The sequence below is a fragment of the Chelonia mydas genome, chromosome 8 (assembly GCF_015237465.2).
Source record: "Chelonia mydas isolate rCheMyd1 chromosome 8, rCheMyd1.pri.v2, whole genome shotgun sequence".
Classification (NCBI taxonomy): domain Eukaryota; kingdom Metazoa; phylum Chordata; order Testudines; family Cheloniidae; genus Chelonia; species Chelonia mydas.
Window position 1 is genome coordinate 73,410,678 of NC_057854.1, and position 14,517 is coordinate 73,425,194.

Below are 14,517 nucleotides of genomic sequence, written 5' to 3' on the forward strand. Positions count from 1 at the left end.
AACAATGAGGAATCCAGTGGCACCTTAAAGACTAACAGATTTATTTGGGCATAAGCTTTCATGAGTAAAAAACCCACTTCAGATGCATGGAGTGAGCCAGCCACTCCCATGTCCCTATTCTCCTACTGGCTTCTGTATGTTACCATTCCTGATGTCTGATTTGTGTCCGTTTGTTCTTTTACATAGAGACTGTCTGGTCTGGCCAATGTACATGGCAGAGGGGCATTGCTGGCACATGATGGTATATATCACATTAGTAGATGTGCAGGTGAATGAATCCCCTGCTGGTGTGGCTCATGTGGTTGGGTCCTCTGGTGTCGCTAGAGTAGATATGGGGACAGAGTAGGCAATGCGGTTTGTTACCACCCAGGAACCAATCCCTGTTATTTCTGTGGTGTGATGTGTAGTTGCTGGTGAGTATTTGCTTGAGGTTGGGGGGCATCTGTAAGCGAGGACTGGCCTGCCTCTCAAGGCCTGTGAGAGTGAGGGATCCTTTTCCAGGATAAGTTGTAGATCACTGATGTGCTGGAGAGGTTTTAGCTGGGGGCTGTACATGATCGCCAGTGGTATTCTGTTTTCCTTGGTGGGCCTGTCCTGTAGTAGGTGACTTCTGGGTATGCATCTCGCTCTGTCAATCTATTTCCTCACTTTCCCAGGTGGGTATTGTAGTTTTAAGAATGCTTGATGAAGATCTTATAGATGTTTGTCTCTGTCTGAGGGGTTCACCTGCACATCTGCTAATGTGCTATATGCCATCATGTGCCAGCAATGCCTCTCTGTCCTGTACTTTGGCCAAACCGGACAGTCTCTACATAAAAGAATAAATAGACACAAATCAGACATCAGTAATGGTAACATACAAAAGCCAGTAGGAGAACACTTCAATCTCCCTAGACATTCTATAACATTTAAAAGTAGCCATACTTCAACAAAAAAATACTTCAGAAATAGACTTCAAAGAGAAACTGCAGAGCTACAATTCATTTGCAAATCTAACACCATTAATTTGGGCTTTAATCGGGACTTGGGAGTGGCTGGCTCACTACAAAAGCAATTTTCCCTCTGTTGGTATTGACAGCTCCTCAGCAATTATTGGGAGTGGACCACATCCACCCTGATTGAATTGGCCCTGTCAACACTGGTTCTCTACTTGTAAGGTAACTCACTTCTCTTCATGTGTCAGTATATTTATGCCTGCATCTGTAATTTTCACCCCATGCATCTGAAGTGGGTTTTTTCCCCACAAAAGCTTATGTCCAAATAAATCTGTTATTCTTTAAGGTACCACCGGACTCCTCATTGTTTTTGTGGATACAGAGTAACACGGCTACCCCTCTTACAAGAAAAGAGAAGCCTATTTTTGAGACTGCTAAAGGCAGATTGCAATGAGTCACTCAGTAGTGAATTTCCATAATTAAATATTGCAGTTTTACAAATAAAAGTACAAGAAATGTTTCAGAGGGATTTGAATATAAGTTTATAGAAAGCTTTGTTTTTAATGTACTCAGTCAAACGTGAGAGCATTTGGTAATTGTGTAACTCAAGCAAAAGTTGCAGAGTTTCATCTTCAGGGTATTCCAATATTAGTGGTTTCTCTTAAGTGTCTTTCATTTTTTAACAATCCTATTTGTTTAGGAGTGATTCTCTATTAATAGGGAAATAGCTGTACAACAGCAATATATTGCAAACCAATAGGTGCACCTGTTGTGAGGAAAAAGATGCTTTTCCTTCTCAAAAAATCTCTAATAGTCATAATATAGATGACTTAATTGTGACTTCATGAGGAACATTTGAACCTAATTTAAACAGCTAAGTGATCAATTTAATATAGATAAGAACTAAGTTATCTTAATGTGACTGAACTTTTTTTTGATAGTTTAATGATATATTTTGTCTGGAAGTAGTAATTTGTACTTTGTTACAGAGAATCTGAAAAACATATAAGTGCATTAGAGGAGAATAGACTTGAAACTGCACTTGCCTGAAAGTTTCAGTGGGTTCTTTGGCTAAGCTGAATTGCTTTGGATAGAATGCTTGTCAGAGTACTTAGATATCTAGGAAAAAATTTCTGTTGTAGAAGTTGAGCAAGGTGTGTTAAACTAGCAAACTAAGTTATTGCTAGAATGTACTAATGCAAACTATTGGCTACTAAACCGGTTTTAGAATAAGTCACTGGCTCTTCATGCCTGACGTTGTGCATCATTTAACGTTCTTGCTTTTACCTCTTGGGAATCTAGGTATTGCATGAATGCCTCTGCATTTCGCTGAGTTTTAAATATGATCAGATTATGCCTTCCTTTCATGGTATAACATGGGTCAAGTACTTTACATTCATGTTCATATTCAGAATATTTCAGATAGTGCATTACTATCTAGTGTAAATGACTAAACAAAAAATTGGTTCACATCAAAATACCTAGTCCCTTCTAGATGAGTTTTAAATTCTTAGTCTGGCTTTGAGGACCTCCTTACATTGACTGACTGCTAAAATGGAACACTGTAGATTGATACAGAAGGTAATCATTGCAGCGACTTTCACACATAAATTGTATTAATTTGTATGAAAAGTCAGTCCTGAAAGATTACTGTTTGTATGGAAAATGGGTAGAATTTGACATTCTTTCTTGGATCTTAATTTGTCCTCTTACCTCTCCTTTTGTTTTTGTTTTTTTTTTCCCCTTATATTCCTGTCTAAATTTTTCCTTTTTGTAGGAAAGTGCTTCCTTGGCAGATAGATTGATACAGGTATAGTCCTTGAGTATTTTACCTTATACCTCCCCTCCCACCCTCGAAATGGAAAAAACTGCATTTAATGCATGGATAGTTACGTGCATTTATTTTGAAATGTAACCTTACCTACCTAATTTGGACATAAAATATTTAGCTAATTCTTAATTAGAATTTTGTTTGGTCTATTTTTAGATGCTAAAAATCTGACATCTGCACGTTGTAATATTTTTCTAACATGAAATTCATAGTACAATTTTGTAATCCATGGGTTCTGTGGCATTGTATTAACACTTACCCTTAAACTGAACGCTGAAAACTCTTAGCAAACCGGTGCATGTATAACAGAGTAACATTGCATGAACTGAATTTTATTGAATGCAAGTACACAACTGAACTTGCTAAAAGATGGTGAACTTTAATTTCACAGATTAGCAGTACTAAACTGCTACATTTTACTAAATTATCAATTGTAACCAAGTACTATGCTGTTTGTGAGATTTAATATCGCAAAGTTAATGGCTAAGCATCACAAAGGCAGTGTTTCTTGGATCTGTCCTCAACTGCTTTAAAAAGAAAATTATGTCCTAAGGGACAAGTGACAAGGGCCCAGGAGGCTGAGGAAAACTACCTCATAAAACGGGAGCTAGCCACCATCAAACAGCAGAGTGATGAGGCCATTACTAAACTGGAGCAAGCTGAGAATACCGTCAGGGAGCTCCAGCAGCAACAATGGGTAAGGAGCTTGGTAGCACTTCATCTCATCTGTCTCATTCACTTGTTTATTTCTACTGGTCATGGCACAATCTCTGTGCCGTCCTTGTAAATATTTTGTTTATCATACTATTTGCACTCATGAAATTATACAAAATCCAACTTGTAAGAATGATAGACCATTTAATAGCGTGGTTTGTGACTTTATAGATAGACTAAATTAAACTTCTTTATGTATATTCTATGCACCCATTGGACAAACAAGTTATTTTTCCTTCAGTATTTTTCTGTAGGTCTTCAAATACTAAGTCCAGGAATTGCAAATTGACATGAGATTTGATTGTAACACCTTTGCCTAACCTCTTGTTAGAATTTAACATGGAATGATTTTAATTTTTCTACCTACTTAGACAATTTGTTGTTTCCTGAGAGTAGCTTTGTGTAAGCCAGCTAGTAAGATATCTGTAGGCTTCTATTGACATGCTAAGACTTTATGCTGTACCAAAAAAGCACTTTTTACTAAATGGAGAACATAAACTATGCTCCTTCAGCATATTTTGGCTTATGTTTAGAAATCAAGTAGGTGTGTACACTGTAGCTAGCTTGTGTAAAATATGGAAGTTTTACTAAGTGGTCATTGTTGCAGAATGGATTCAAAGTGTCATTTTGCTCTTAGCCGCTGTCGGAGCATTTGCTATTTTCTCCTGAAAGATGTGCCTCTGCAATCTAAACTTGCATTTAAGAAAAGCAGTTACGTACTGGCATATAAACTCCCATATCATTTTAGACAGTGCATCACAAAGTACCTGTCCAGACCTCTAGGCATTTCTGCCACATGTCTAAAACACAGTTGTACAGCCAGGTATTACCAACAAGAAAACAAATCAAAATAGAACTGTAGCCCTTCCTACCAGTATCAGCCTTCAGTGCATAATTCCTTCCCTAAAGCTCAGGAAATACTTGCAACTGCAATCTGGGAAGCTGGAAAATGTTTCTTTCGACAAAGGTAAATCTGTATACCCGAAATACAACTGGAATACAAATTTGTAGAAATTGAAGCATTTTGTGCATATGCAATCTCTGTTTGTAATGCCCTAATATTGCATTTCAGAGTGGTTGTAGCAAGAAAATGTAGTCTGAGTAGATCATAACTGTGAAGAGAGCTCTGACTAATTGACATGCAACAAATCACTGTTTGCTTAATTGTGGCAGTTTCCCATTAAGAAACAAGAAATGGATTGTGGGAATGGTGGAGAAGTTCTTGTGGCTGTTTTTTAACTTAAAGCATTCTAGTAAGTACCTTTCCAGTGAAATGAAACTTTTTATACCCACAGCCACTTGTGAAGTTTTCAAAATGTATCCTCATGTGCCAACAAAAAAGGGTTTGTATCTAAATGTATGTCTGGACATACCCTAGCATCTCCATAGTTAGTGTTGCATTTAAATTTGCAATTGAAGTGGGACTAAAATCTATCTTTAGCAATTTACTTTGTTAAATTTGAGGGCTAAATTCACTCATTGTGTATGGGCCAAGTGAATTTAATTATTCAGTTATTTTACTAGTCAGACTGGCACTTTAAAAACTAGCCCTTTCTAAAACCGTGTTAAAGGGCCTCCTTGGCACATCTGCTTTCTGGTGTACTAGTCATAAGAGTGAGGGGAGTCCTTCAAGCATATTAAGTACAGAGGACACCCCCACCAGTGGACATAAATACCAACTCTGGCATCACTGCTTTCATCCCCTTGAGTCTCAGCACACTGGGCAGTAGCACTGTGAGGAGCCAAATATATTGGATTAGCTGCTGTGTAGGTTGAGGATGGGGTGGATATTGCAGGGATGGTGATGCCTGTGGATGAGTGGCAATGAGAGATGGGAGGCATTTGCCCTGTAATCACTGTGCATGTACTCAGTTGCCCTAAATCTCTCACCCGCAACCTTGATTCCAGCCATATGCTTTCAGTTGTACAAATAATGCACAAGACTGTAAGTGCATGAGATCGCTATGCTCTGCAGATACAATCTGTGGTTGGAGTTAAGGTTGTGCATTTGTGTGATGTAAAGGAATTTGCTGTGCATTGTCATTAGCTATATATTGGAAGTGCAAAGGAGTTGATTGTGGAAGTGAGGAGTCAGTGCATTTGGTTAATGAGGAGATTGGATGCTAAGGCTGCCTGAACTGGTACCTTCCCTGGAGTTTTAATGACTGTGTGTGTTGGTGGGGTTTACATAGTGCGCTTTTTTTTAAACATGAGGAATAGATAGTGGCTGCAAAAACTTTGAATGTATGCAGAGCACCACCTAGTGGAAGCCTAATAAAATTTAAAATCTGAAGTTAAAAAGAAATTTGTAATTAGCATCTTTGACAGGAAAATGTTGAGGCATCTCATTATTTTGATGCTGTTGCTTACTACTGTGGATCCGCTCTTGGGAGTATTAGAACATCTTGATGTCAATATAATCTTATAACTTACTTTGTTTATTGCCCTTCATCCTGAAGGATTCAAAAATTATTCTACGGGTGATGCGTTAACAACCGCCTCTGAGTGGCATTACATACTAAGAAGTATTTGCTTGGTGTAACTTGCATAAATTTTAAAGTACAGTCCACGCCATAAATATTTTAGAGTCTAAGTCCCTTGTCCTGCACGTCACTGTGTATGGGTGCATATCTGCATCTGTATGCCATGAATTGCAGGACTGGAGCCTAAATTTGATAGATACTGAACATTAGTGCATGAATACTTTCCATTTGTTACCTTAGTCTCTTTTAGACAGCAGCAGTAATGGACTTTAAGAGGGAAAGCAAACTTCTCTAGATGAAACTTCGGAAGCAGATTTAGGTAGGAAGAATATATTACCCAAGTTGCAATTATGCTAGCCAGGCTGATATGAAAAGTGCAATTACTCATGTTCAAATACTAACCAGATTTGATTCTATCTGTTGTGAGATCTGAGATTTCAAGCTCACGTGAAATGACTAAAGGCCCTATTTTAAGATTACCTGTGTAAAATATTTGGTCTTAAATATCTTCTACACAACTGCTCTGCAAGACTACAAATGCACATAAAATTGTGCATGTTGCCGAAGTGTGCCTGTTTTCACCAGAACCCCGATTTGTATGCGGCCTTGAGATTTTTCTTAAATGTTTAGTATAAATATTTGTAGGGAATTTGAAGGTAAAAAGAAATGACTCTATTATAAATTGCCAAAGCGTCTTTTTGGGGCGGTTTTTGTGGACTTCTGTTTCTCTATGGAAGGAGGGGAAAACTTCTTAAAACTCTCTTCAGACAATTATGGGACTGACTTGAAACTACTACTGGTGACTTTGTATGCTGAAATAATCTTGCTCATTGTACAGACACATCACATCTGACAACATTTTATATATAGGATAACGAGATCCTTTTTCTTTGAATAGCAGATTATATTAAGGTAGCAGTCTGGCATGCAAATTTGACTGAGATATAATTTTTGTTCCAGACCCTAAACTGCATGCCCTAATATAGGGCAGCTGTGAGTAAATGAACCACCTAATGGTTTTATTAGATTGGCAAGTGGGGAAGGGGAGCCAAATGCATTGTAAAGGTAGCCATATTCTGACACAAAAAGGTTGTAGGTAGCATTTGTGCCAAATAGAACGTAATTTTAAAAACAAACCAAAAATTTGTCTGGAAGACATTTGAAGATAATTAAAAAATTTTATATTTTCATGCGTTCTCATCAATGTTTCAAAAAAGAAAAAAAATTTAGTAACTTGTCAAAGTTCTCTGAAAACATTGGGAAACCTAAAGATTAAATCTAAGGAGACAGTTTAGCACAAATTTACTACAGTTTAGTAGGGAGCATGGAGGTAATTGTGCTCAAAATTCAGCAAAATTTGGAAGTTGTTAGTTTATTCTAAAAAATGTGATAATTTGTAAAGGTGAGTCAAACTTTCATTGTAATAAATCTCCAGTAAGCTGACTCTCCCATGAGGCAACTTCAGATTTTTTTAAAAAAATTTTTTGGTAAACCAAATATATGAATGCTACAATATATATATATATATATATATATATATATATATATATTTTGGATTTGTAAAAGCTGGGGATTACTCTAGGGATCTCTCAAAACTGTTAGACACAGCCCCAACTTGAACCTTATGGGGAAGCAAAGGAACTTTTTAATATTTCTTGTTATTTCTTAAATTTTCTTTTCAGTTTGCAAGTTTGTCATGCATTTTCTAAATTGAATTAGACTATAAAATGTGTATTCAACACATACCTCCATTTTCCATGTAAATCGCATAACTTAGAACTAAATCTAATTTTGATTTGAATAAATTTAAAATTTTAAGTTCCTGTGCAGCTGGGGAAAAAATAGTTTCAGATGTCTTTGAGAAGCTCATGATGGCTAGCTTTCAAGCATTGTAGACACATAAAGGAATAAATGTCCTGTTTGAATAGTGATGCTTCCTGAACGGGGACTAATGCACATCTATTCAATTACGTTTATAACTCCGTAGAGTGCAGCTTCTTTCAGGAACACCTGCTAAAATGTGTGATATTGAAAAGCAGAAAATTGGAAATACAGATTCATTCACTAAAGCATTTTAATACTGTGTGTGTGCATAGTGGCAAACTTTTTAACTTGATGGTTAAAGAATCATAAAACAAAATGTAACTTACCCAAGGAGAACCTGAAACTAAGTAGTTTGGAAAAATACTATAGATAGTGCCTGATTCCATAAACAAAACTGAGTGTGCAGCTTCTGGCCAAAGGCAACTGTGTGAGCAGCCCTGGATTTCACTGAGCCAATAATCTTAATGTCTTCACTGTAGATCGCTGCAAAAGCATTTCCTGGGGAATGTGACAATCTGGCAGCTGCCAAAGTCATTTCATAGTGGTTAAAAACTCAGGAACTGAATTTCACATCTGAATGGGTTAGAGAGTAATGTATCCATTTGTGAAGCTAAATGAGGAAGGTACTAGAGATTTGCCTCCATGGGTGCTGGAACAATTTGTATTGTTCACTGGCTCTCAACACCCCCACTACACTGTAAACCCTGTATATGATGGAAACCCCTTCAAGCCAGGGGGTGGAGCACCATCCCTAGTTCCAGCATTTATGTTTGTCTCCATGTGTCTTGGAGCTGTACTTATGGTAGAGGTACACTTTTAATATTCACATGCATCTGTGTAACATCTTCCCAAGGATTGAGTGTTCCATTGGACTGGGACTTGGAGATCTGAGTTCAGTTTCTCACTCTGCCAGAGGCTTCCTGTGTGACCCGGGACAAGCTACTGGCATCTAAAAGCAAAGTTGCTCTGACTTTGCAAAATTTTCAATGTAAAATCACACCTTTAAGTAGACTCTTAATTGTTTATCTAAAATGGTGCTGATTCTGGTAATTCAGTATGTAGAACAGAAAATCTAATGTCTTCTGATGTACATGATTATCTGATCAAAAAGCTATAATGCTGAACTCTGCAAAAATCTGCTCCTGGTTATTCTGACTGTGCTGGGCAATCAGCATAAAGTTAGGTCTGTTGTAGGCGCATTCATGACTTGCAGACAGACTTGAAATAAAATAAAGAATTGAAATACAAAATTGCATTCAGTTACTATAGTGATATCACAACAATAAGGAACAAAGTACTGGTCAGAAAACATACACAAATTAGAGTAGTTCATACATGTCATGGACCATTTTGGTGCAATGGACTACATGAAAGCCACCTGAAACTTGCCAAATTAGAAATAAAGTAGCTTACTTTCAATAAGCACCTCGTCAAACTTCTATTTAAAAAAAAAAATCATGTCCTTGAAGCAGGAATTACTGTTTTAAGTAGCTCTTCAAGTCTCTACTTCCCTATCAAAAATGAATTATTGTAAATTAATCTTGGTTAAAAAGTAAAATGAGGATCTCAACCTTAAGGAACAATGCTATGTTTTCTTGTTTGCATGTCCTATCTTAAACAGAACTTGGAACAAGAAACCTATAACAGACTGTCAAACTTGCTCTAAGTATCATTGATAAGATATACAGGACCTATGTTTTTTGAAGTAAGCTCACTATGGGGCTTAATTATGTACATTTGGAAAAGTGACATGAATTCAACTAGTGTGGTGATGAAGGAAAACTGATACTCACAGCAAAGTACTTGTGATGTTCCCTAAATGCTACAGTGCATATTTGTTCTGTCACAGTTGTTTAGGGCCAACACTTGCTTGCAATAAATGAGTAGGCACACTGGAAAAAATGGGACTGCTTGCATGAGTAAACTGAGTAGGATTTGGTCCTTGAGGTTTGTATACAACTCCGCCCTACAGAACTGTATTCTGTTGACTTGTAGGCATATAACTTATACTATACTACCACAGGTTTTCCTCTGGGGTAATTGTAGGCACTGAATTTAAAGGCCATGATACAACTCACACCTTTTATACATAAAAAATAAACCTAACAATGGCTAACCATCACCATGGCCCCTTTCCTTGTATGTTATATATGCTCACCTTGTACGGCTTGTCTGTCTTTATAGTTTGTGTCCTCAAGGCAAGGGTTGTCTTCCTGTTTCTGTATAGTGCCTAATCCCATGTGGTGTGCTACCATAATATAAATTATGCTTCAGTAGCTTTGCAAAGTCTATTTAATTCAGAAACTAAATCATTCGAGAAAAACATAGACAAAATGGGAAGTGTTTTTGTTTACATGTGTTACAGCTGATAGTTCTGATCTGATTTTGAATTGATGATTCAGTAAAACAAATATACAAGGTCTTAATTCCAGATGTTATAGTTAATAATACTATACGATAGAAACTATATTCAACTGTTGCCCCTTAAAATTGGACTTGCATACCACTTACGCATGTAAAAACTCTAGAGACCACTGCTTTCTTGAAGACTTAAACAACCATCTTTCCCAAATGACAGAACCATAAAAGAAATTCTCAGGTAGGGGAGTGGTATTGCCTCTCAAGCAGGTTCTGCCGAGCACTATTCAATTGTGAATCTTCCTGGCTTTGTGGTGGCAACAAAGTCTTCTGTTGCACTGGTAAAGCAGTCTTGAAAGAAATGCTTTTTTTTTAACAACGTGGCTGTCGCAAGAAGTGAAATATGACTGCACTGAAGTAACATCTTGCTTAGTTACAAGTTCTCAGTGAAGCCTCCGTGCTGGAAGTGGCTGCTTTATCCACTTCACAACAATATTCTAGTTCAGAGAGGTGATAGAAGGATGACCTTTTGTTACTGGAGTTGATTAGGCTATTGCCTCACCATCAGTAGTTGTGGGTTTTTTGTTTTAAATATGGTGAGCTAAGTCAATTGAAGGGAGCAGCAGGAGAGGGATTCTTCAGGAGTCCCAAGATATCGCAATTCTAATTGTATCACTAAAGTAAGCAATGATTTGAGAGCTAAGATCTGTGGTAATCTTTCAGGGGTACTGAAAGGTTGCTGAAAATTTCTGACTAATAGGCTGACTGTAACTAGGACAGCTGTACCAAACTAGTCTTTCCATAAACTCTCTCGTTTTTGCACATCACAAAATCACTGTGCCAGATGTAACCCCTTATTCACATTGGTGATCAGTTACTGTAACAAATATTCCTGTTGATTTCATTGGGACTAAATATGTGAGTAACCCAATGGAATTAAGGGGCTCACAATGTGATCCTGTATGTTTGGGTGCATTTAGGGTGTTTCAGATATCCTAGTGCTATGCCTCTCAACCAGCGTCTGCAAGTCTGGATGGAAGCGTATTAGGAGAGCTTTGGACAGAAATATGTACTGCACCTATCTGCACTATCAGGCATACTGGTGTTAGTCTTCAGCTTTCAGGAGCACACTTCATTTGTAGATTTAAGTGTGAAAACTTTTGCCCACTACTATTCTCACTTGATAATGTATATTTGCAAACTTTATAGCATAAGTGCAGTTCCCGCTACAGTGAAGACTTTGTGCTACAGCTGGAAAAAGAGTTGGTCCAAGCCAGACTAAGTGAAGCGGAATCCCATTGTGCTCTGAAGGAGATGCAAGATAAGGTTCTAGAGATGGAAAAGGTAAATGAAAACCAGGGTCCTCCGTATAAAGTAGCACTGTAAATAACCACACTAGTTCCCATAGTTTAGCTGCATGATTGTGCTGCAAAAATCTATCATGTTTGGTTTCTAGCTCATGGTTGCAAAAAACCTTCAAAAATCTGTGATGAATGTAAGCAAAAGCAAAGATGTGTGCTTGAGCCTTCAGAGATCTTGGAGCAATAGCTCAGGTGTGAACAGTTCCCTTTCATTTAATTTCCATGTGATCACATTGAATTCTGGTGGTGGTCCGTGTAAACATTTTATTTCATTGTTGATAGTTTTGTCAAGCCTCAAGATAGTGTCCATCCAATGCTTGGACTACTGGTAGATATTGATGCAGGGTCTAGCTAGCTGCTGACAAAGGTACCTGTTATGGGGAATGAGGAATTAAAGCTCTCCTCCTTCCCAAATTTTCAAGTGCTTGTTGGGCAGGAAAATTTCCAAAATGAGAAGGAAAAAGATGCCTCCCCTTCACAGTACCAAAAACCTGAACTCTCTCTCGGATGTCAAAACCAAAACCATCTCCCTCATTTTCATGCATATTGAAAGTTACAATTGTCCTCTAACAATCAACTGTCAAAACATCCAGCTTCCTTTGCAGAACAAAAATCTATAGCACATCAAAAATTTGCAGAATAAGATGGAATAATCCCAAATGATATAACTGATATGATGTACTACATGGCAGTCTGCCCCTCAAAGGGTCTGTTGAACCAGGGAACAGCAAGCCCTGGCAGAAGTTGGGAACCAGCAGATAATGATTGACTTTGATTCCCAGTGGGAAGATATAAGTGAGGCTACAGCTCCGTAAGGGTGGGGAAACAGGAGAGAGACATTTTCCTGACCAGCAGCAGAAGGGTGTATCAGATGGGGTAGGCTCTATGATCCCCCTGAGGCCAAGGGAGGTCATGACCTTTTGAGTTTCTGGGGTGTAAAGGACCTTGCAGTATCAGGCCAGGTCAGGACTATCCCTTTTTGTTACTTTTTCTATAAATCTTGCATTTGTGTGGCAGAAGAATAAAAGCCTGTATAGAAGGCTAAAACAGAGGTGGCTGTGGCTGACTGTTTTGTCCCCAAGCTGGTGGACAGACCCACCAGACTACAAGGACTTTGATCAAAACTTATATTTTAGGCAAAGTAAGACCTGGAGTACAGTGTTTTTAAAAGTAACATCTTGACTCATAACCGGTAAATCAAATTCTCTGGAAGGCTTGGCAGGTGTGTGGTGGTGTAAGATACATAAAACATTAAGGAAATAACAGATAAATTTAACATGTTCAAATAAGAATTCGTGATCTGACCCCAAAATTCAGATGAGCATTTACCTATATTTAAGCCTCTTCAGATATGGACATGATATTCTTTAAATTTAAAAATTCAGTTTACATCTGAAAAAAGTTATAACCGTAACAGATAAAACCCAGTTTTAGGAAAAAACTTTATAATGTTACAGCATCTCTGGACTGGAGCATGTACACTTGGGTGGATGAGAGGACCTAAAATAACCAAAAGTTGCTTTGACTACTGCAGTCTACTATCTTTAGACCATGTAGGCTGGGAAAAATTATATTCATTGTCCCAAGGTCTACGCTGATGCACTAATAGTTCAGGAGCCCAGAAGGATGTACTGTAGCTGTTCATACTTGGAAATAACTACAGCACTTTGTCTGAGACCTTTTTGAAGCTGTTAAAGTGGATGTTTACCATCTGTTAATTCTGATGGTACTACTGAATCCTAAGGTTTTAAATAAATACTATGTTAGCCAAATCATCATGATCCCCAAAGGTACAAAAAACAACCAGTGTTTCTTAAACACTAAAAAATGGTAGGGAGGAGGAGGAACAACACAATTAGACTTTTAACAGCAGTTAAAATCCGTCACGCATTAGCAATGTGATGAGCAGGGATGCTCGTGTTCAGGTGGATTTCTTTTTTAAATTTCCCTGTCACTTTTTGGTTGTTTTAATTTGTTTCAGTAATTCCATGTTAGTATTTTAACTTTTTCCAACCTGTTCTTGTTACCAGCTACTCTTCTTTCTGGTTAGTTTCCCCCAGACTTTTTTTTTCCTCTTTCTTTGTTTTTCTTTCTCTTCTCTCCCCTCCCCCCGAGTAGGGTTCTGCTTCTGTCCCTGTTTCATGTTTCCTTGCCCAACTGCTATTCTGAATCTTCATTGACCCATCTTTTTTCAACATCACTTTCTTCTGCCTTTTTCGAGGACGAACAAACTTTCCAAAAATTAAAGTCTGAGATCTCATTCATTAATAAGAGATGTGTAGGCTCAAATGGCAAAAGTCACCTTAATGGTATAAAATCTATTCCACCTTCACTTTACCTAGCAAAAATAGAGCTCAAAACTTTCAGACTTGTTTTCCATGCATTTTTGTTGGCATCATTAATACCAAAGACAGTGTAAGCAGTCCAACTCCCTGCCCCGCTTTTTAGTGATGCCATCAACTCCAGCATGAGAAGTCTAGAGGCCAGGAGGTCTGAAATCTTGGTATGTAATTTTAGTTCATACTTAAAAGGTATTTGTCTAACTTAAATCCATACTTTATTCTATCAACAATCTCAGATTTAGCTTTAAAGCTTCTCATTTCATCTTAAGGTGCATCAGGAATAGTAATCACTCCATGTGATCTTGGAACAAAACTTCCTAAGTGTACATTTCTTCAATTAAATGTTTAAGAGGGTCTTCTTTGCTACAGAGGAACAGTTCTTTACCTGATGAGAATAATGTTGCCAGACTCCAAGAAGAACTGATTGCTGTGAAGTTGAGAGAAGCAGAAGCTTTGATGGGCCTAAAAGAACTTAGACAGCAAGTCAAGGATTTGGAGGAACACTGGCAGGTATGCATATAAACCTCTTGATAAACTTAAATATTTTTGAATAAAGCAGGATAATTGAATATGTAAGTCTGAAAAATGGGGTCAAGTAGACTGGTGACTGGGGCTGTACAGAAATGGCATATTAAATGAGGGAGCCACAATATGTTTTTACTTTAAAAA

The 14,517-nt window shown here is 37.7% G+C and overlaps 1 protein-coding gene across 24 annotated transcripts in view; it reads left to right on the plus strand.

Moving 5' to 3' along the window:
- Nucleotides 1-14,517, plus strand: part of EVI5 (ecotropic viral integration site 5) — a 144,375-nt gene that overhangs the window by 63,326 nt on the left and 66,532 nt on the right. For 15 of the 24 annotated variants that reach the window (XM_027821357.3, XM_043520931.1, XM_043520944.1 and 12 more), the window contains 4 exons: nucleotides 2,713-2,745; nucleotides 3,320-3,463; nucleotides 11,355-11,489; nucleotides 14,218-14,358. In XM_027821357.3, the coding sequence (XP_027677158.1) occupies nucleotides 2,713-2,745; nucleotides 3,320-3,463; nucleotides 11,355-11,489; nucleotides 14,218-14,358 (453 nt within the window). The remainder of the gene's footprint in view (nucleotides 1-2,712; nucleotides 2,746-3,319; nucleotides 3,464-11,354; nucleotides 11,490-14,217; nucleotides 14,359-14,517) is intronic. The other 9 variants (XM_043520935.1, XM_043520941.1, XM_043520939.1 and 6 more) reach the window with 3 other exon arrangements.